At 42.5% G+C, this 20,840-nt stretch overlaps 1 protein-coding gene across 1 annotated transcript in view; it reads left to right on the forward strand.

Moving 5' to 3' along the window:
- Window positions 1-9,709, forward strand: part of syt16 (synaptotagmin XVI) — a 76,311-nt gene extending 66,602 nt beyond the window's left edge. The window contains exon 6 of the mRNA XM_060828542.1: window positions 9,625-9,709. Within this exon, the coding sequence (XP_060684525.1) occupies window positions 9,625-9,635 (11 nt within the window). The 3' untranslated portion in view covers window positions 9,636-9,709. The remainder of the gene's footprint in view (window positions 1-9,624) is intronic.
- The last annotated feature ends 11,131 nt before the right edge of the window (window positions 9,710-20,840 follow it).

Genomic DNA, 20,840 nt, shown 5'->3' on the forward strand with positions numbered 1-20,840 from the left:
AATGGAGATGGAGAAGTCCAGGAAGGGGAGGGAGGTGTCAGAGATGGTCCAGATAAATTTAAGGTCAGGATGGAATGTGTTGGTGAAGTTGATGAATTGCTCAACCTCCTCGCGGGAGCATGAGGTGGCGCCAATGCAGTCATCAATGTAGGAAGAGGTCAGGTCCACGCCCCCCAACAACCCACCCTCCCATCCTGGCACCTTCCCCTGCAAACCCTGCCCTCACACTTCCTCCCTCATCTCCATCCAAGGCCCTAAAGGAGCCTTCCACATCCATCAAAGTTTTACCCTCCCCCACTCACCTATTGTACTCTATGCTACTTTCTCCCTACCCCCACCCTCCTCTAGCTTATCTCTCCACACTTCAGGCTCTCTGCCTTTATTCCTGATGAAGAGCTTTTGCCCAAAACGTCGATTTTACTGCTCCTCGGATGCTGCCTGAACTGCTGTGCTCTTCCAGCACCACTAACCCAGAATCTGGTTTCCAACATTTGCAGTCATTGTTTTTACCTCCTTGGACTCTATGCTCATCTTCCCACTACTATCCTTGATTGGCCCTAATCTTTCTCTAAATACTCTTTTATAGAAAGCTTTAGGGTTTTCCTTGATCCTATCTGCCAACAATTTCTCATGTCTCCCCCTGGCTCTTCTTAGCTCATTCTTTAGGTCTTTCCTGGCTAACTTTGTAACTCTCAGGCACCCTAATTGAGCCTTCACATCTCATTCTAACATAAGCTGCAGCTTCCTCTTGACAAGAGATTCAGCTTCTTCAGTAACCCACGGCTCCCTTGCTCAACTACTACTCAGGGTGGGTTACTCTTCGGTAGGTCGGTGTGGACTTGTTGGGCCAAATGGCCTATTTCCACACTGTAGGGATTCTATGATTCAATTTATTTGACACAATTTCCAGTTGATCTTTGATTCCATATGATACAGATGCCTTGTTGATTGGCTGATAATTTCAAACACTCTTGTTGCTGGCAATGGCAGCTTTCATAGATACCCAGTGCCACTTTTCATCTTGATAGTGCCAGATACCAATACAGACTAAAAATACTGCTTCAGGACTAAATGCAGATTTCTGGCCATTTGCCTGATACTATACTCGCCCTTGTCAATTTTGAAATGTTAGACAAATGGCTCATTCTCCAAAGTGAAGGTTTTAACCAAAAGATCATATTTTAAAACTGTGGACATGATACAAGTTGATGTAGCTACCCATGTTAAACTATCCACTAATCAATGTCTTCTGTGGTTGCCTGGTGTAAATGGATCCGAAGTGTTTAATAACCGAGCAGTGTCCATTGTAGCTATGTGATGAGCACTTGGTGAGAGAGTAACTAAGAACATGTAGGAGACAAACATAAGATTAAACTTCTCAACAGTCTTTGCAGTTAAGTACAGCATATTGTCATTATTTGCAGAAATGTAATAAGTTGCATATATTTCCAAGATTCTCCCTATTTGACCAGAAGGTGGTTACCCTCTCAAACAAAAGACTGTGTAAGCCCCAAAAGAACCATTGCAGTGGAAGATATGGATGGCAATGCACACAAATGCTGATCAGCATAGAATCTGAAGAATTAATTTAGCAAGATTAATGCCAACAAAACACGTGCTGCTAACAAAGAACCCCAAAAAATTTTGTAGTAACATTTAACACTGAAGAATACTTCAACAGAAGGACAGAAAGCATGGCAGGAGAATGGGGCTAAGCAAAATGGAGGACAGAGTTCACAATCTGAGGTTGTTGAATTCAATGTTGTATCCAGAGACTGTGATATGTTGAATTGGAAAAGGGTGTGAGATTATTCCAGCTTGTTGGGTTTCACTGGAGGACTGCAGTATGCCTAGGACAGAAAAGCATAGCATAGCATGACAGTTTATTGAAATGGAAAGCAACTGGAGGGATTGGGATGTTCTTGTCTACAGAGTGGAGATGTTCTGCAAAGCCAATCTATGTTTGCTTTGCCAATGTAGTGGTGACTGCAATATGAGTGGATAATACAGTAAATTCCAAAGAAAGATGTACAAGAAATTGCTTTCCCTGAAAATGTGTTTGGGGTCTGGGAGGGTGGAGTTAAAGAGGCAAATGTTGAATGAAACCTGAGCAACCTGTTGCACCAGTCACTGAAAGTTAGTGCGTAGGTGCAGCAAGAAGTAAAGAAGGCAAACTGTATTTTTGCCTTTATAGTGACAGAGTACAAGCACGGGAAGAAGGACATCTTGCTGCAGTTGTACAGGGCATTGGTGAGGCCACATCAAGAAAATTGTATGCAGTTTGGTCTCCTTACCTGAGGAAGGATATTCTTGCTATAGAGGAAGAGCAGTGCAGGTTTACCAAATTGATTCCGAGGATGGCAGGACTGACATATGAAGAGACATTGAGTTGATTAGGATTTTATTCACTGGTATTTAGAAGAATGGTGATGGGGGGAGGGGGTCACATAGAAACTTATAAAATTCTAATAGAATTAAACAGGTTAGATACAGGAAGGATGATCTCAATGGTCTGGATGTCCAGAACCAAAGGGTTATAGTTTAAGGATGAGGGTTAAAGCTTTTAGGGTTGAGATGAGGAAATCTTCATGCACAGACTGGCAAACCTGTGGAATTCACGACCACAGAAAATGGATGCAGCAAAACATTGTGTTTTCAAGAAGGAGGTAGATATAGCTTTTGTGGCTAAAGAGTTTAAGGGATATGGGGATATATTCTGTCAATAAAATATTGAGCTTCATAATCAGCCATAACTATTTCGAATGGCAGAGCAGGCTCAAGGGGCTGAATGACTTGCTCCTGTTCTTAGCTTCTATGTTTCTGTGTCTATGTTTCGATGAAGACAAAGAGGGAGGGAAAGGTGCAAGGCCAGAAGTGCGCTAAATGGGCCAGATGTGCTGAGGGCTTTGTCAACCATAGTCTTGGTTGAGGAAAATGGAGGACATGACAGCAATATTGCTGTGGAAATTAGTATTATCAAATTAGATTGGATGGAGAAACTGGAAGAATGGAATGGAGTCACTGCAGGAAACAATGTGTGAGGAAGCTTTGTCATAGTAACTGTGGGAGTAGGTTTGTAATGGATATTGGTGCACAGCCTATCTCCAGATTTGGAAACACAAGGATTAAGGAAAGGATGGAAATAGTCAGAGATGGACCAAGTGAATGTAAGAGAAAGATGGAAGTTGGAAGCAAAACTGATTAATTTTTCCAATTCTGGACAAGAGCAAGAAGCAGCACCAATGTAGTCAACAATGTGAAAGAAAGAGTTGTGGGAGGGAGTCTGATTATGAATGGAACAAAGAACGTTTCACCTTTAAAGAGATGGGCAAAATTTAGGGTCTGTACTCATAGCCACACTTGGAAAAAGTGAGATGACACAGGAGAAATTGTTCAAAATTAAAATGAGTTCAACCAGGTGGAGGAGGGTGTTGGTGGATTAAAACTTTTCAGGTGTCCTTTCAAGGAAGAACCAGGAAACCTCCATACCATCCTGGTGGTGAGGGATTACATATCCATGATGGACAGGAGATGGCTGGGGCCAGACAGTTAGAAATTATGGAAGGATCACAAATGAAGATGAGAAGTGGCTTAATGAATGGGAGAAAAATAGAAACAAAATAGGAAGCAGTAAGTTCTATGGGGCAGGATCAGACTGAATCGATGGGTCTGCTAGAGCTATGTTGTTTGTGGATTTTGGCAAGAGGGTAGAAGAGGGCTGTACAAGGCTGGGGTGATGAGGAGGGAAGCTGTGGAGTTAAAGTTTTAAGAGAATCAGCAGGTGCCTATCCCTGCATATATAAGACCAGGTAAGCCACTAAAGCCTCAACATACCTAGAAGATATAGGTGGCAATGCGCACAACATTTCCTGTTGTTATAAATGCAATGGGACTAACCTAGCACTGATACATCACTCAGGATCCAGCTGCTGTTTTCTGTTATTTTTGTTCCAGTGCTGGCTCAGCTGCAAGCACACTTAGCTCTGTCAGGAGGTTTTGCATTCAAGTCCCAGTGCCAAGATTTGAGCACAAACGTCTAGGTTGATGCTCCAGTGCAGTACTATTAGAGGTGCTGCCTTTTGGTTGACAGGAAGTTTCCTTTGTTCTCTAAGGTAGCAAAATCTTATTACTTTAGAACAACATTTTAATGAAGAACAAGTTATCTTCAGTATGAGCAAAATAATCTGGCTACTTAGAAATCTAAAATAAATATATAAAAGACTGGAGATAACCAGCAGGTCTGGCAGTATATGTGGAGAGAAAAAACAAAGTTAGCATTTATCTGAAAGTGATTGTGAGCACTCATTACTGCAACAACATCATTCATTGGAATACTGTAAAGGCCATTGAAATTTTGGTTGGTGGATAGTCATTTTTAGCTTTTTGAAAAGCAAAAAATTGCAGTACAATCAAATTTTGTGGAAAGAAATGCAAAACATGAAGGTTGTCTAAGATTACAAAGAGATCTTGATTAACTGGTCCAGTGGGCTGAGGAGTGACAGATAGAGTTTAGTTTGGATAAATGTAAGGCATTTTGGTAAAACAACTTGGGCAGGCCATTTACAATGAATGGTACAGCTCCAGGTAATGTTGTCGAACAGAGACCGCGAGCTTTCGGTACATAATGCTTTGAAATTTGCAACACATATAGACAGGATGGTTACCACACTTACCTTCATTGCTCAGACCCTTGAGTGTAGGAGTTGGGACATCATCTTCAGGTTGTAAAGGATATTGATGAGGTCTCTTCTGGAATATTGTGTGCAGGGCTGCTATAGGAAGGATATTATTAAGCTGGAGAGGATACAGAAAAGATTTACCAGGATTATGCCAGGAATGGAAGGTTTGAGTATAACAATAGGCTGGACAGGCTGGGATTTCTTTCATGGAGTATAGTAGGCTGAGGGCTGATCTTATAGAGATTTATTAAATCATGAGGGCATTGATAAGGTGAATAGCAAGGGTCTTTTCCCTACGGTTGAGGAGTTCAAAACTAGAGGGCGCATTTTTAAGGTGAAGGGAGAAATATTTAAAAATGACATGGGGGCAAACATTTTATACATAGAGAGGTTTGTATGTGGAATGAACTGCCGGAGGAAATAAGATACAGTTACAACACTTAAAAAACTTTTGGATAAGTACATGAATAGGAAAGGTTTGGAGAGATATGGGCCAAATGCAGGAAAGTGGGACTGGTTTGGTTTGGGAAAATGATTGGCATGGACTAGTTTGACTGGAGGGTCTGACCCTATATATGACTATGACTCTATGGCTTTATTGGAAAGATGAACATTGCAATTGGATACTGAAGAGACATCTGGGGCCAGATTTTCATCGTGGAGGGAATGTCTCGGCTTGTTATGCCTACTTTGAGAGAATGCAAAGGCAGGATTTTCATTATGACAATAGGAGATACAATTGGATGATTGCTGGAGTTATGTGTTCACCACCCCTGGGTGTCTGCGTGGGTTTCCTCCGGGTACTCCGGTTTCCTCTCACAGTCCAAAGATGTGCAGGTCAGGTGAATTGGCCATGCTAAATTGCCCATAGTGTTAGGTAAGGGATAAATGTAGGGGTATGGGTGGGTTGCGCTTCGGCGGGTTGGTGTGGACTTGTTGGGCCGAAGGACCTGTTTCCACACTGTAAGTAATCTAATTCAAGAAAGAAACAGTTCATGAGAAAATAAGAACTAGGAGTAAGTTTAGGGAATTCAGTCCCTTGAGTCTCCTCTGTCATTTGCTACGATGATGGCTGATCTCATTTCGATCTCACTTCCATGTTCCTGCCCACTCTCCATAACCCTTCAACCCATTACTCATTAAAAATCTATCTCCTCCTTAAATTTATTCAATGGCTCAGTAGCCAGCATGCTCTGGGATAATGATTTCCACAAATTTATGAACAGAGAAGTACGTTTGGCAGCCAATTGCCATTGCAGACTGCATGAAAGGCCCACATCAATGCTCTGGGAGTTATCCCAGGTGTTTTATTTAATATTAGGCCCTTGCCATGCATCCTTTTCCCTTCCATCATTCCCATGGCCACACATTCCAAACCAAACTGTGTCATCCAACAATACATTCGCTATACAGAGCTACTTAATATGCTAGTAACAATGCCTTCTGTGAAAAAAGCTTAAAAAACACAATAATTCATGCAAACCTTTAAAAATTCCCTTCACTATAACTTTAGAAAATTGTCAATCACTAGATCTTCAAAATTTTAATAGCAGAAATTGCAAGCACTTCATACCTCTTTACCTTGCACAAATAAAATTTGTGTGTTTGAGAAATAGACTTAATGTAAATAAAGACTAAGCAACTTTTCCCTTGGGCACAGATATTTCAACAGACTAAAGGATGAGAAGCTATGGAAAAGACAGCATGGTATGAAATGCATAACAATAGACAATAGGTGCAGGAGTCGGCCATTCTGCCCTTCGAGCCTGCACCACCATTCAATGTGATCATGGCTGATCATCCTTAATCAGTATTCTGTTCCTGCCTTATCTCCATAACCCTTGATTCCACTATTCTTGAGAGCTCTATCCAACTCTTTCTTAAATGAATCCAGAGACTGGGCTTCCACTGCCCTCTGGGACAGAGCATTCCACACAGCCACCACTCTCTGGGTGAAGAAGTTTTTCCTCATCTCTGTCCTAAATGGTCTACCCCGTATTTTTAAGCTGTGTCCTCTGGTTCGGCACTCACCCATCAGCAGAAACATGTTTCCTGCCTCCAGAGTGTCCAATCCTTTAATAATCTTATATGTCTCAATCAGATCCCCTCTCAGTGTTCTAAACTCAAGGGTATACAAGCCCAGTCGCTCCAGTCTTTCAGAGTAAGGTAGTCCCGCCAATCCAGGAATTGACTTTGTGAACCTTGGCTGCAAGCCCTCAATAGCCAGAATGTCTTTTCTCAAATTTGGAGACCAGAACCGCACACAGTACTCCAGGTGTGGTCTCACCAGGGCCCTGTAAAGCTGAAGAACTTCTTCGCTTCTATTCTCAATCCCTCTTGTTATGAAGGCCAACATGCTGTTAGCCTTCTTCACTACCTGCTGTACCTGCATGCTTACTTTCATTGACTGGTGCACAAGAACACCCAGATCTCTTTGTACTACCCCTTTACCTAAATTGATTCCATTTAGGTAGTAATCTGTCTTCCTGTTCTTGCCACCAAAGTGGATAACCATACATTTATCTACATTAAACTGCATCTGCCATGCATCTGACCACTCACCTAACCTATCCAGGTCACCCTGTAATCTCCTAACATCCTCCTCACATTTCACCCTGCCACCCAGCTTAGTATCAACAGCAAATTTGCTAATGATCTTCTATATCATTAATATATATTGTAAAAAGCTGCGGTTCCAGCACTGATCCCTGCGGTACCCCACTGGTCACTGCCTGCCATTCTGAAATGGAACTGTTTATCACTACTGTTTGTTTCCTATCAGCCAACCAACTTTCAATCCAAGTTAGTACTTTGCCCCCAATACCATGCGCCCTAATTTTGCTCACTAACCTCCTATGTGGGACTTTATCAAAAGCTTTCTGAAAGTCCAGGTACACTACATCTACTGGATCTCCCTCGTCCATCTTCAGAGTTACAATCTCAAAACATTCCAGAAGATTAGTCAAGCATGATTTCCCCTTCATAAATCCGTGCTGACTCTGACCTATCCTGTTACTACTATCCAGATGTGTCATAATTTCATTCTTTGTAATAGACTCCAGCATCTTTTCCACCACTGAGGTCAGACTAACTGGTCTATAATTTCCTGCTTTCTCTCTCCCACCTTTCTTAAAAAGCGGTCCAACATTAGCCACCCTCCAATCCACAGGAACTGATCCCGAATCTATCAAACTCTGGAAAATAATTACCAACACATCCACGATTTCTCGAGCCACCTCCTTCAGTACCCTGGGATGTAGACCTTCAGGTCCCGGGGACTTATCAGCCTTCAGACCTAACAGTCTCTCCAACACTAATTCCTGGCAAATATTAATTCCCTTAAGTGCAGCTCCTTCAGCCACTATTACCTCAGGGAGATTACTTGTGTCTTCCCCAGTGAACACAGATCTGAAGTAACAATCCAATTCTTCTGCCATTTCTTTGTTCCCCTGTTTCTGTCTTCAAGGACCCAATTTTAGTCTTAACCATTTTTTTGCCTTTCACATCCCTAAAAAAGCTTTTACTGTCCTCCTTTATATTTTTGGCCAGTTTACCTTCATAACTCATTTTTTCTCTGTGTATTTCCTTCTTAGTAATCCTCTGTTGTTCTTTAAAAGCTTCTCAATCCTCTGTTTTCCCACTTACCTTTGCTATGTTATACTTTTTCTCTTTTAACTTTATATTTTTCTTAATTTCCCTCGTCAGCCACGGCATCCCATGGCTCCTCCTAGGATCTTTCTTCCTTTTTGGAATGAACTGATCCTGCCTCTTCTGCATTATACACAGAAATATCCGCCATTGTTCCTCCACTGTCATCCCTGCTAAGGTATTGCACCATTGAACTTTGGCCAGCTCCTCCCTCATAGCTCCATTGTTCCCTTTATTCAACAGAAATATTGTCACTTCCGATTGTACCCTCTCCCTCTCAAATTGCAGATTGAAGCTTATTGTATTGTGGTCACTACTTCCCAATGGCTCCTTCACTTCGAGGTCCCTGATCAATTCTGGTTCGTTGCACAATACCAGATCCAGAATTGCCTTCTCCCTGGTAGGTTCCAGCACCAGCTGTTCTAAGAATCCATCTCAGAGGCACTCCACAAAGTCTCTTTCTTGATCTCCAATACCATCCTGATTCTCCCAGTCTACCTGCATGTTGAAATCCCCCATAACAACTGTAGTAACATCTTTGCGACAGGCCAATTTCAGCTCCTGATTCAATTTACATCCGACATCCAGACTACTGTTTGGGGGCCTGTAGATAACTACCAAGAGGGTCTTTTTACCCTTAGAATTTCTCAGCTCTATCCATACTGACTCTACATCTGCTGATTCTAGGTCCCCCGCGCAAGGGACTGAATATCATCCATTACCAACATGGCCACCCCACCCCCTCTGCCCATCAGTCTGTCCTTACGAAAGCACGTGTAGCCTTGAATATTCATTTCCCAGACCCTGTCCACTTGAAGCCACGTCTCAGTTATCCCCACAATATCGTATCTGCCAATTTCCAAATGAGCCTCAAGCTCATCCATCTTATTTCTAAGCAACATTCAAGCTTGGACTGATAAGTGTTAAGTGTCAAGGCCGTACAAATGCCAAGTAATGACCATCTGCATTGACAGAGAGAGTGTTGAACCACCTTCCTTTGACATTCATCAGCAATAGACAAAAGTGGGTACTGCAGATTCTGGAGATTAGAGTCAAGATTAGAGTAGTATTAGAAAAGTACACTAGGTCAGACAGCATCGTAGGTGCAGGAAAATCAACGCTTCGGGCAAAAGCCCTTCATCAGGAATTCCTGAAATGCCGATTTTTCTGAACCATTGGTTGAAGTACTGTTGCAGATTGTAGCACACTATACAGGACATTTGTCTCTGAGTGTAGTGCAGCTAGCATAGAAGTTGTGCGTGTCCTTGTCTAAAAAGTCGATTTTCCTGCTCCTCAGATGCTGCCTGACCTGCTGTGCTTTTCCAGCTCTACTCGATTCAACAGCAATATTTCACTGAATCCCTCTATCAACATCCAAGGAGTCACCATTGATCAGAAACTTAACTGGATCAATTATATACATTCTCCAGTTACCCGAGAATTTTTAAAATGTGCATTCAGTGTGAATATGTGTGTGGAGACTACATGTTGGGGGCCAGTTTCTTCCGACTTTGGACTGAGATATGATGACAAACCTGGACTGTAACATTTATTTGTCGAAATGGAATTAGAGATGAAGTGTCAAGACTGATGTCAGAAGATTTCAACTGGAACAGAGTTTTCTGTCTTCATGTGGTGCATACATTCGAAGACAGCTGTTAGTGTCCATCCACGCCAAGTTACATGAAATGCTCACAAGTGAGTGATGTGATGGTAAAAACTGGTGTGTAAATGATGACATTTTATGGCCTGGCATAACAGGGTACTTTACTCACTACCCACTCACTAAATTCCATAAAATGTTTCCATTACTTCATAATAATGTCGTAACCAGATATTTTTGACTTCCCTTCACTATAACCCTGGATTCAATTTACTTATGTTTTTAAAAATGTCCTCTCCAAATGTTGCTTTTTTAAAATGTTTTAGACTGTGTTATTCCCATGATAACTATTAAATAATCCTCCTATTACCTCGAGAGGTGTACTCCTGGGAATCACAAATTAACTTGCCAGCTTTCTTTCTCCTGAAGGGAAGTGTCATCATTCTATGTAATATTCCAAATGGAAATTAGATCAAGTCTGCTGAAGCTGATTGAGATTTCATATCATTTCTAATTCCTTCCAGAAATCCTCAGGTTGCAGTTTGGAATGGCATATATTTTGCATTCTCTCATGTTCAAATAATATGCTTCCATTTTCAAGGACCTAAGTCCCTCTCCAACTTTTACAGATGCACCATAGAAAGCATTCTATCTGTTTGGCAACTGCTCTGCCCAGGACTGTAAGAAATTACAGAAAGTTGTGTGCACAGCCCAGACTATCACAGAAGCCAACTTCCTGTCCATGGACTCCACTTACATTTCTTGTTGCAATGGGACGGCTGCCAGCATCATCAAAGACCCCCCCCACCCTGATAATGCTCTCTTCCAACCTCTTCTGTTAGGCAGAAGATACAGAAGCTTAACACACACACACTAACAGATTCAAGAACAGCAGCTTCCCTGCTATTGGTACACTGCGAAATTAACCTAATTTCAAATAATGTTGATCTTGCTTTGTGCACCTCCTATGCCGTTGTAACTCTGTATACCTTACTCTGTCTAAGCATCCTATGATCTTTATGTCCTTGTTTGATATGATTTGTCTGCACTGCACAAAACAAAGCTTTTCACTGTACTTAAGTATATGTGACCACAATAAATTAAACAAAATCGTATCAAATTTATGGTTGTTATTAGTTGAAATTGCATTGAAGGCAGTAGATTCTACTCATTTGGATGAATTATTTTGGTGGTTCTAAGACGATGACCACAATAGTCTCCTGAAGACAGCTTGATTGTTTACAGGAATTGGGCAATAAAAGATAGAATTCTCAAAATATCTCCAGAATTGACCTCAATTTGTTATCCAGCTGATTGCATTTCTGGGACAGGAATGGTTTTAATGGTGGGAGGTACTGGTGTTGTGTGATTTTTAACTTTGTACTTCCCAGTCCAACACCAGCATCTCCAATGAGCTAGTTATCATTGTTCTTTCTACTCAGCCTTGTATGAGTGTGAGTATACAATTTACATCCTTTGTTTTTGGCTCTTGATGTTCATATGAAATGTAATTAAGTTGCTTTCAGAGAGACGATACAGTTCTGATGAGTCGAAGGGGTTCTTCCTGTGCTGCTAAATTCTACATTTATGGCACATGTTGTGCCCAAAATGACTAGGTGATTACCAACAGCAGTACAAAATATAGTACTTATAGAGGGAGCTGATAGTCTAATGGTACTATTGCTGAACTGTTAATTCAGAAATGCAAGTAATGTTCTGTGGTCAAAAGTTCATATCCACTCCCCACCCACGGCAGATGGTTAAATTTGAATTCCATGGCCATTAAATGATTGTTGGAAAAACCTACCTGGTTCACTGATGACCTTTAAGGAAGGAAATGCATCCTTACTTGGTCTGGACTACATGTGACTCCACACCCACAGCAATGTGGTTGATTCTTCCCTGCCATCTGGGGTGGGTGATAAATGCTGGTGTTGCCTTCATCCAGTAAATCAAATTTTTAAAGCAACTATATGCAGGTTAGGGTTGAGTGGCAATGAGATGAGAAAAAGTTGTGGAAAGATTTTTACCTCTTGTCTCACACATCCAAAAATGGTTGCACTTTCAGAAATTAGAAAAAGGCTTGCTATTCATTTTGCAGTTTTTAGAAAATTTACAAGGACACACACACAACCTCTATACTAGCTGCATTACACTCAGAGATTAATTAACTGTATAGTGTGCTACAATCTGTAACTGTACTACAGCCAATGAATTGGCAATGGTTCAGTGTGTTTGGCAGTGAAAGCAAGAATATGCAAGGAAAATTGTATCCTTGGGTCAGGGTTGCAAACTTAAATGTTACAGCTGAATTAGCAATTATATGTAAGTGCAGAAAATGGGAAGTAATTTGGTTTACTTGAATTCTACACACAAATGCATTTACATCAAGCTGAGTGTATTTAGAAAATCCATAATTTTCTATTTGTTCAAATGTGAGTCATCCTTGGTATGATAACAGAATTTCTATTTGTAGCAAATGCTTACATTGTAGCTATGGTAAAATCTATCAACCTTGTTATCACCTAGTGTGTCTCATCTCAGGTACAACACAGACTATCCAACTATGTACAGTTCTGAAGAGCATTTTAACTATGAAAAGGAGAACGGTTATGATTTTGTTTTAGGTGAACTAATGATTGCATCTGGCTTTATGAGGAGATATCATTCGGCAACATTGCACTTTCAAAGCTGCAGCCATGAAATGTGCTAGACATTCGGTGAACAATGAGAAATGATTTAATGGACAACATGCCAACAGGAACATTTTTAACTGGTTGGTTTAGGTTTTTGCAATGGAAGTCTTCTCTACCAAAGTCAGGATTTTCCAATTCTCACTTTGCAGAAAAGTGTTTGTCATTATTATAAGCTCAATCACTGAAATTGTTATTTGTTCAACTGTTGATGTTTTGATTGGCTTATGTGATCTATCATCACAGTTGTGATATACTTGAGCCATTTTTGAAATGTCTTGTTTGAATACAAATATTAGGTTTGAATGAGAAATCATTTCATCTAAAATCTTTCAAGAAACTAGAAACAAATATGAAGCAGTAAATTAAAATGGAGAACAGCCATTTATCCAAGACCGACTCACATTCCAGGTTGTTTTAAGAAGATAGGGCAGTAGGGATGCTGCGACTTAGTTATTGAATGTCACTTAGAAGCAATAATGGGTTCAAACCTGCCATTGACCAGCTTGAGCAAGACCTTACAGTTAGCTACTATCCAGTAAATTGTGATTGGTTTAATGGAAATTGAGCATGTTTTATCATGCAAAGTTCTGTGTTTCCACTCTTAATCTTCCTTTTTCAGCTATTTGCTGCATTATTTTCAGTGAATACTAATAGGTAGAAAAGGAGAAAAATATACAGCTTCATATTAAAGAATTAATGGCTTTTCTATAGAACACTAGTCTGTCCGTTTATCGTCTTGAGCATTATTTTAGGTACTGGAGACATTGAAAGGAATTGGTGCCTTTATTTGATGAATTCTTTTATTAGCAGTCCTCGTACTTTTTTTTACTTCATTTGACATTTTTGCTGTTTTACTACTAGTGATAAAACTACAGATCATAAAGCTCAATCCTATCTTAACAATTAAGCAAGATGTACAAAGAAATGGACACCACCATTCAAACTAATAAGGATAGTCAAAAAAGAGATCAGAAGGTAAGAATAATAATGAGAAGCTGGCCACAGCACAATAGAAAGCAACAGGAGGAAAGGCAAGTTAGTAGAGTACTGAGGTGGGGAAAAGCATTGGAGAGACAGAAGATACAGTTATTTAATACTGAAGTTCTGGCCTGAATAATAATTGAAAATGTTCTATGATGCTTAAAAAACTGACAAAATACAATGACTGTCAGTGGCAGCGGGAATGTTGGTTGATAAGGGATTAGAATTCCTGTTATCTCACTTGGATGGGTTCTTCACAAAAACTATATGCAGAAAGAGGCTGGCCATGTTACCCACTGCCTTCCTCTTCCTCCAACTTCTGCTCCTGTTCTTCAACTGGTTGCCACATAGCTAGAGGCAAGGCATAGCATGGCAGAGTTGAGCAACATATAGGCGATCACAAATTTTGATATCTGTCTATTGAGCACTGCAAGACTCCTCCAAAATGGTCCAAGCAGTGAAGTCATTGCTCTTGCAAATCAATGGTCTGCTCTATTGCATTTTATGCAACTTGACTATTATTGGACACTTGCTGGGTGTGGGCATACAGTTGTCACTGAGGGGAAACAGTCATGTCATTGACGACCATCCCTTGTTGTTCAGAAGCCAGCCAAAATGAATGCATCTTGACTACTATCAGGACCCTGGGCATGGCCTGCATGATTTAATACCTATGGTCCTGCATCATCTGAAATCCCTTTTAGATCTGGTGTTGAGTAGAGTTGATATGTAACACTCAATCAGCAATACATATATAATCACCTACCACTACAGGAAAACTTGAAATCTAAGTGAAGTCACATGCTCACTCCACTTGCTTCTCTCTGGCAGTAGAACATATAAGCATATGTATAAATTAGGAGAAGGTGCAAGCCATTTGGCTTCTCAAGCTTCCTCCCCCATTCAATTATCTCATGGCTAATTTGATTGTGGTGTCAACTTCACATTTCCACTTACTTCCAATCACCTTTGAGTCCCTTGTTAGTCAAAAAACTACCTATCTCTGCCTTAAAATATTCAATGAATCTGCCTCCACAGCTCTCTGGGGAAATAAATAAAACTACCTTGATTTGAATAAACTTAAAAGTCATACAACACCAGGTTATAGTCTAACAGGTTTAATTTGAAGCACTAGCTTTCGGAGCCTTGTTCCTTCATCAGGTGGTTGTCACCACTCACAACCACCTGATGAAGGAGAGGCACTTCGAAAGCTACTGTGCTTCAAATTAAACCTGTTAGGCTATAACCTGGTGTTGTGTGATTTTTAACTTTGTACACCCCAGTCCAACACCAGCATCTCTAAATCTTGATTTGAATAGACTGTCTCAGTGACCTACCTCCCTTACACAAAAGTAAATGCTAAGTTGTACGTTAATGCAAATATCTCAAACTTCAGTCTAGAAGGAGCTCGATGCCTGAGGTTTCATTTTTATGGACATTTTCACAATAATGACCATGTGATTCACATTCCCTGCACTGATGGTACAGTTGTGGCTGCAGAAGGTAACAGTTTTCAGTTGCAGAATCTTTAATGAAACATAAATAGTTCACATATTGTTTTTCACCGAGGTTTAGTTGTGAGAGTTGTTTCCTGAACAACAGGAATGTGTGTGGCTTCTACTGAGAATCCTACTTCTTCCTCTCTCCTCCACATGTCCTGTCCCTGGAAGATTCCCTCCAAAAACTTGCCCACCACTGATGTTAGGTGCACTGTTCTAGTGTTCTCTGATTTCTTATTACTACCCTTTTTAAACAGTGGCAACACATTAGCCAACTCCAATCTTCCGGCACCTCATCTGTGACTATTAATGATGTAAATATCTTAGCATGAGGCCCAGCAATCACTTCACTGCTTCCTACAGAGTTCTGGAGAACACCTGATCAGGTCCTGGGGGTTTATCTACTTTTATGCGTTTCAAAACATCCAGCACTTCCTCCTCTATAATATGGACACTTTTCAAGATGTCACCATTTATTTCCTACATTCTTTTGAGCTGCCAGAGGATGTGGTGGAGGCTGGTACAATTGCAACATTTAAGAGGCATTTAGATGGGTATATGAATAGGAAAGGTTTGGAGGGATATGTGCCAGGTGCTGGCAGGTGGGACTAGATTGGGTTGGGATATCTGGTCGGCATGGACGGGTTGGACCGAAGAGTCTGTTTCCATGCTGTACATCTCTATGACTCTATGACTCTTACGCAAGTCAAACAGTCAGGGCAGACACAGATAAAGCAGAGAACAAGGTAAGGACTGATAAATTAAACTGCATTTATTTCAATGCAAGAGGCCTAACAGGGAAGGCAGATGAACTCAGGGCATGGTTAGGAACATGGGACTGGGATATCATAGCAATTACAGAAACATGGCTCAGGAATGGGCAGGACTGACAGCTTAATGTTCCAGAAAACAAACGCTATAGGAGGGATAGAAAAGAAGCAGGCCAAGCAGCATCCGAGGAGCAGGAGAATTCTGATTCCTGAAGAAGGGCTTATGCCCGAAATGTCAATTCTCCTGCTCCTCGGATGCTGCTGGGCCTGCTGTGGTTTTCCAGCACCAATTTTTCAACTCTGGTCTCCAGCATCTGCAATCCTGACTTTCTCCCAGGAAAGAAAAGAAGTCAAGAGAGGAGGGGGAGTGGCATTTTTGATAAGGGACAGTATTACATCTGTACTGAGGGAGGATATTCCCGGAAATACATCCAGGGAGGTTACTTGGGTGGAACTGAGGAATAAGTAAGGGATGATTACCTTATTGGGATTGTACTATAGACCCCTAATAGTCAGCAGGAAATTGAGTTATGTGTAAGAATAACAGGGTGGATATGGTAGGGGATTTTAACTTGCCAAACATAAACTGGGACTGCCATAATGTTAAGGGTTTTAAATGGAGAGGAATTTTCTGAGTCAGTATGTTAATGTTCCTTTGAGAACTCTGTGGGAAACTAGGGAAGTGATTGCTGGGCCCCTTGCTGAGATATTTGTATCATTGATAGTTGCTGGTGAGGTGCCACAAGACTGCAGGTTGGCTCATGTGGTGCCTCTGTTTAAGAAAGGTGGTAAAAACAAGCCAGGGAACTATAGACTGGCGAGTCTGATGTCAGTAGTGAACAAGTTGTTGGAGGGAATCCTGAGGGACAGGATGAATATGTATTTGGAAAGGCAAGGACTGATTAGGGATAGTCAACATGGCTTTGTGTGTGGGAAATCATGTCTCAAAAACTTGATTGAGTTTTTTGAAGAAGTAACAAAGAGGATTGATGAGGGCAGAGTGGTAGATGTGATCTATATGGAATTCAGTATGGTGTTCGACAAGATTCCCCATGGGAGACTGGCTAGCAAGGTTAGAGCTCATGGAATACAGGGAGAACTAACCATTTGGATACAGAACTGGCTCATAGGTATAAGACAGAGGGTGATGGTGGACGATTGTTTTTCAGACTGGAGGCCTGTGACCAGTGGAGTGCCACAAGAATCGATGCTGGGTCCACTACTTTTCGTCATTTATATAAATGATTTGGATGAGAACGCAAGAGGTATAGTTAGTAAGTTTGCAGATAACACCAAAATTAGAGATGTAGTGGACAGTGAAGAAGGCTATCTCAGATTAAAACAGGATCTTGATCATAGGCCAATGGGCTGAGGAGTAGCAGATGGAGTTTAAGTTAGATAAATGCAAGGTGTTGCATTTGGGAAAGCAAATCTTAGCAGAACTTTGACACTTAATGACCCTTGACAAGGTTTATGTGCCACAGATACCAACTTGAAACTGGAAGAGAACTAACTGATAATGCAAAATAAAAGTCAATGAACTGAACTTCTCGCCCTCAGGATAAAAGCAAAATACTGTGAATACTGGAAATCTGAAATTAAAAAAAACAAAGTGCTGGAGAAACTCAGTTGGTCTGGCAGTATCTTTCTTTTATCATGTCCTCTCCTGCCCCATCACAGTTACTGTCCTAGGGAGTGTTGCTAAACCAAGAGATCTTGAAGTGCAGGTTCATAGCTCCTTGAAAGTAGAGTCGCAGGTAGATAGGATAGTGAAGAAGGTATTTGGTATGCTTTCCTTTATTGGTCAGAGTATTGAGTACAGGAGTTTGGAGTTTATGTAGCGGCTATACCCAGGATATTGGTTAGGCCACTTTTGGAATATTGTGTGCAATTCTAGTCTCCTTCCTATTGGAAGGATGGTGTGACACTTGAAAGGGTTCAGAAAAGATTTACAAGGATGTTGCCAGGTTTGAATGATTTGAGCTAAAGGGAGAGCTGGGGCTGTTTTCTCTGGAGCATCGGAAACTGAGGGGTGACCTTACAGAGGTTTATAAAATCATGAAAGGCATGGAGAGGATAAATAGACAAAATCTCTTCCCTGGGATGGGGAGTCCAGAACTAGAAAGCATAGGTTTATGGTGAGAGGGGAAAGATATGGAAGAGACCGAAGGGGCAACTTTTTCACACAGAGCTGCCAGGGGAAGTGGTGGAGGCTAGTACAATTGCAACATTTAAAAAGAAACTGGATGGGTATATGAATAGAAATGTTTGGAAGGATATGGGCCGGATGCTGGCAAGTGGGACTAGATTAGGCTGGGATATCTGGTCGGCATGGACAAGTTGGACTGAAGGGTCTGTTTCTGTGCTGTACATCTCTATGACTATGTATTTCGCAGTGCAGAGTTAAGAGAGGGATTTGTTTGGATATTGAGTTTTTAAATTGCATCTTTGCTGTTGAATTAGTGTGACATGCTGTTTCATGTCATGAATGTCAGGAATGCCCTGATGAACATCATGTCATGACGACCCTACTCTGTATTGTTCTGATGGATGCTCACTGTACACATGGTAAAACCAGCAAAAATCTGGCATTCAACCGTTCTGACCCTTGACAAGGTTTATGTGCCACAGATACCAACTTGAAACTGGAAGAGAACTAACTGATAATGCAAAATAAAAGCCAATGAACTGAACTTCTCGCCCTCAGGATAAAAGCAAAATACTGTGAATACTGGAAATCTGAAATTAAAAAAAACAAAGTGCTGGAGAAACTCAGTTGGTCTGGCAGTATCTTTATCATGTCCTCTCCTGCCCCATCACAGTTACTGTCCTTTTAAGTCTGGCAGGAGACACACCATTGTTCTGACATACTCACATTCCGGTCTGAACTAATCATATCTTTTTTCTGTCAGCAGCCTACACCTACTATTCCCACCCCAGACCCCCCACCCCGCAAATAATAGCAAAAATGTTGTCCCTTTCACACTTCAGCTCTGATGAAGAGTCATCTCGACGAAACATTAGCTTGCTCTCTCTCTCCATGGATGGTGTCTGACGCGCTGTGATCTCCAGCATTTGTTGTTCTCTGCATGGAAATAAACTGAGTCAACACCTCGAGTCCAATCTGACTTTTCTTCTGAGTTCATGTATTCTCACCCCCAGGGTTTTAATTTTAGTGCCCAGCTTTGCCAAAGTGTGTGTGTGTGTGTGTGTGTGTGGGGGTGGGGGGGGGGGGGTTATTTAGCCTGTTTGCCCCCAGTGCGTGAAGAATCCTACCCTTGCCACGAAAGCTCCTGCTGCAGCTTCAGGGAAGTGCAAGATGGTCAAGGAAAGATCAGGCTACTGCAGTGACAAGGTGAAAGCACCGTGGGGCTGATGGCGAGTCTTTGTAGCTGACATTTACTTTAAGAAAAAATCGGCGATCCAAATCATACACTCCACGTCTGCCCTTTCTGGAGTTGAAGTTACAGGTGACAACTGGAACGGGCTCAGATAGTTCCAGTGGATCTTCATTACTTGCTTGCAGCGGGAGAATATATACAGAGAGAGAGAGAGATTGAAACATCAAGTCAGGAGGTGAATGTATTCTTTCCTTTGATTGAAAACGAACCCGTCGAAAACAAACAAAGGAAAACAGACCCAACGGGTCAGCTGCACCCCCGGATTGAAGCTGCAGAAGGGTCTGAGCCCGGGTCAGTTGGTGTGGTGGAGGCTCAGGGTGAAGGTCAACCTCCTGAGGCTCCCCCGCGAGCGTCAAGCGGGCGCCATAGCAACGCGCCCTGGAAACCAGGCAAAACCCTGCGCTCGCGCTCACCCGGGGGGCCAATCGGCGGGGCGGCCGCGGTGTCAGGTGGGGAGGGCCGGCGGTTACTGACGGTGTGTGTGTGAGCGAGAGAGATGGGGGGGGGGGGGTGCAGGGCGGTTAGTGGGGGAGGGGTATGCTGACCCGGCTCTCTGCCCGGGAGCGGCCTCCTGGACTAACTCCCCCCCCACTACAAGCGGCAGCAACATTGGTAGCCGGGACGGCAATAGAAAACAGTGGGATCCCATCCCCAACACCATCCAACCGTCCCATCAACCACTCTCCCGCTCCCACCGTCCGATCCCGAACTTTAGTTTCTGTTTTGTTTTGGAGGAAGGTGTGTGGGTGGGGGATGTTGTTGTGTCTGCTCCAACCCTGCCTCCCCAGACCCCTCTCTCCCTCCCCAAGATCGAGTGTCGTTCACAACGAGATTATGGAGGGAAGGGGGGAGGAGGTGGGTGTGATGGAGGGAGAGGGAGATGATGGAGCGAGATGATAGGGGGAGGGGAGAGGGAGATGGTGGAGGGAGAGAGGGAGATGATGGAGAGGGAGATGGTGGAAGGGGAGGGAGGGAGATGATGGAGGGAGAGAGGGAGATGATGGAGAGGGAGATGGTGGAGGGAGAGAGGGAGATGATGGAGGGAGAGATTGAGATGATGGGGAGAGGGGGATGATGGAGGGAGAGGGAGATGAGGGCGGGAGAGAGGGATATGATGGAGGGGAGAGGGAGATGAGGGCGGGAGAGAGGGATATGATGGAGGGGAGAGGGAGATGATGGAGGGAGAGGGAGATGAGAGAGGGAGATGGTGAAGGGGGAGAGGGAGATGATGGAGGGAGAGAGGGAGATAATGAAGGGGAGGGAGAGATTGGGGAGAGGAGATTATGGAGGGGGAGGGAGATTATGGGGTGACAGGGAGATGAAAGAGGGGAGGGAGATTATGGGAGGTGTGGAATGATGGGTGGGGGTGGGGATGATGGCGAGGGGAGGGGAGGGATGATGCCTGCTCAAAATAATTAACTCGACTGATTGAGTGAAGAGGTGAAGGGAAAGCGGGTAGGTTGGAAAACTCCGGAAAGTTGCCCAATTTGCTGCACTTGAATTGGACTTCGGGTGCTGAAGCCTTCTGGTCTGGTCCGTGATCTACTACACGGGCTTAATTTA

The sequence above is a fragment of the Hemiscyllium ocellatum genome, chromosome 8 (assembly GCF_020745735.1).
Source record: "Hemiscyllium ocellatum isolate sHemOce1 chromosome 8, sHemOce1.pat.X.cur, whole genome shotgun sequence".
Lineage (NCBI taxonomy): Eukaryota > Metazoa > Chordata > Chondrichthyes > Orectolobiformes > Hemiscylliidae > Hemiscyllium > Hemiscyllium ocellatum.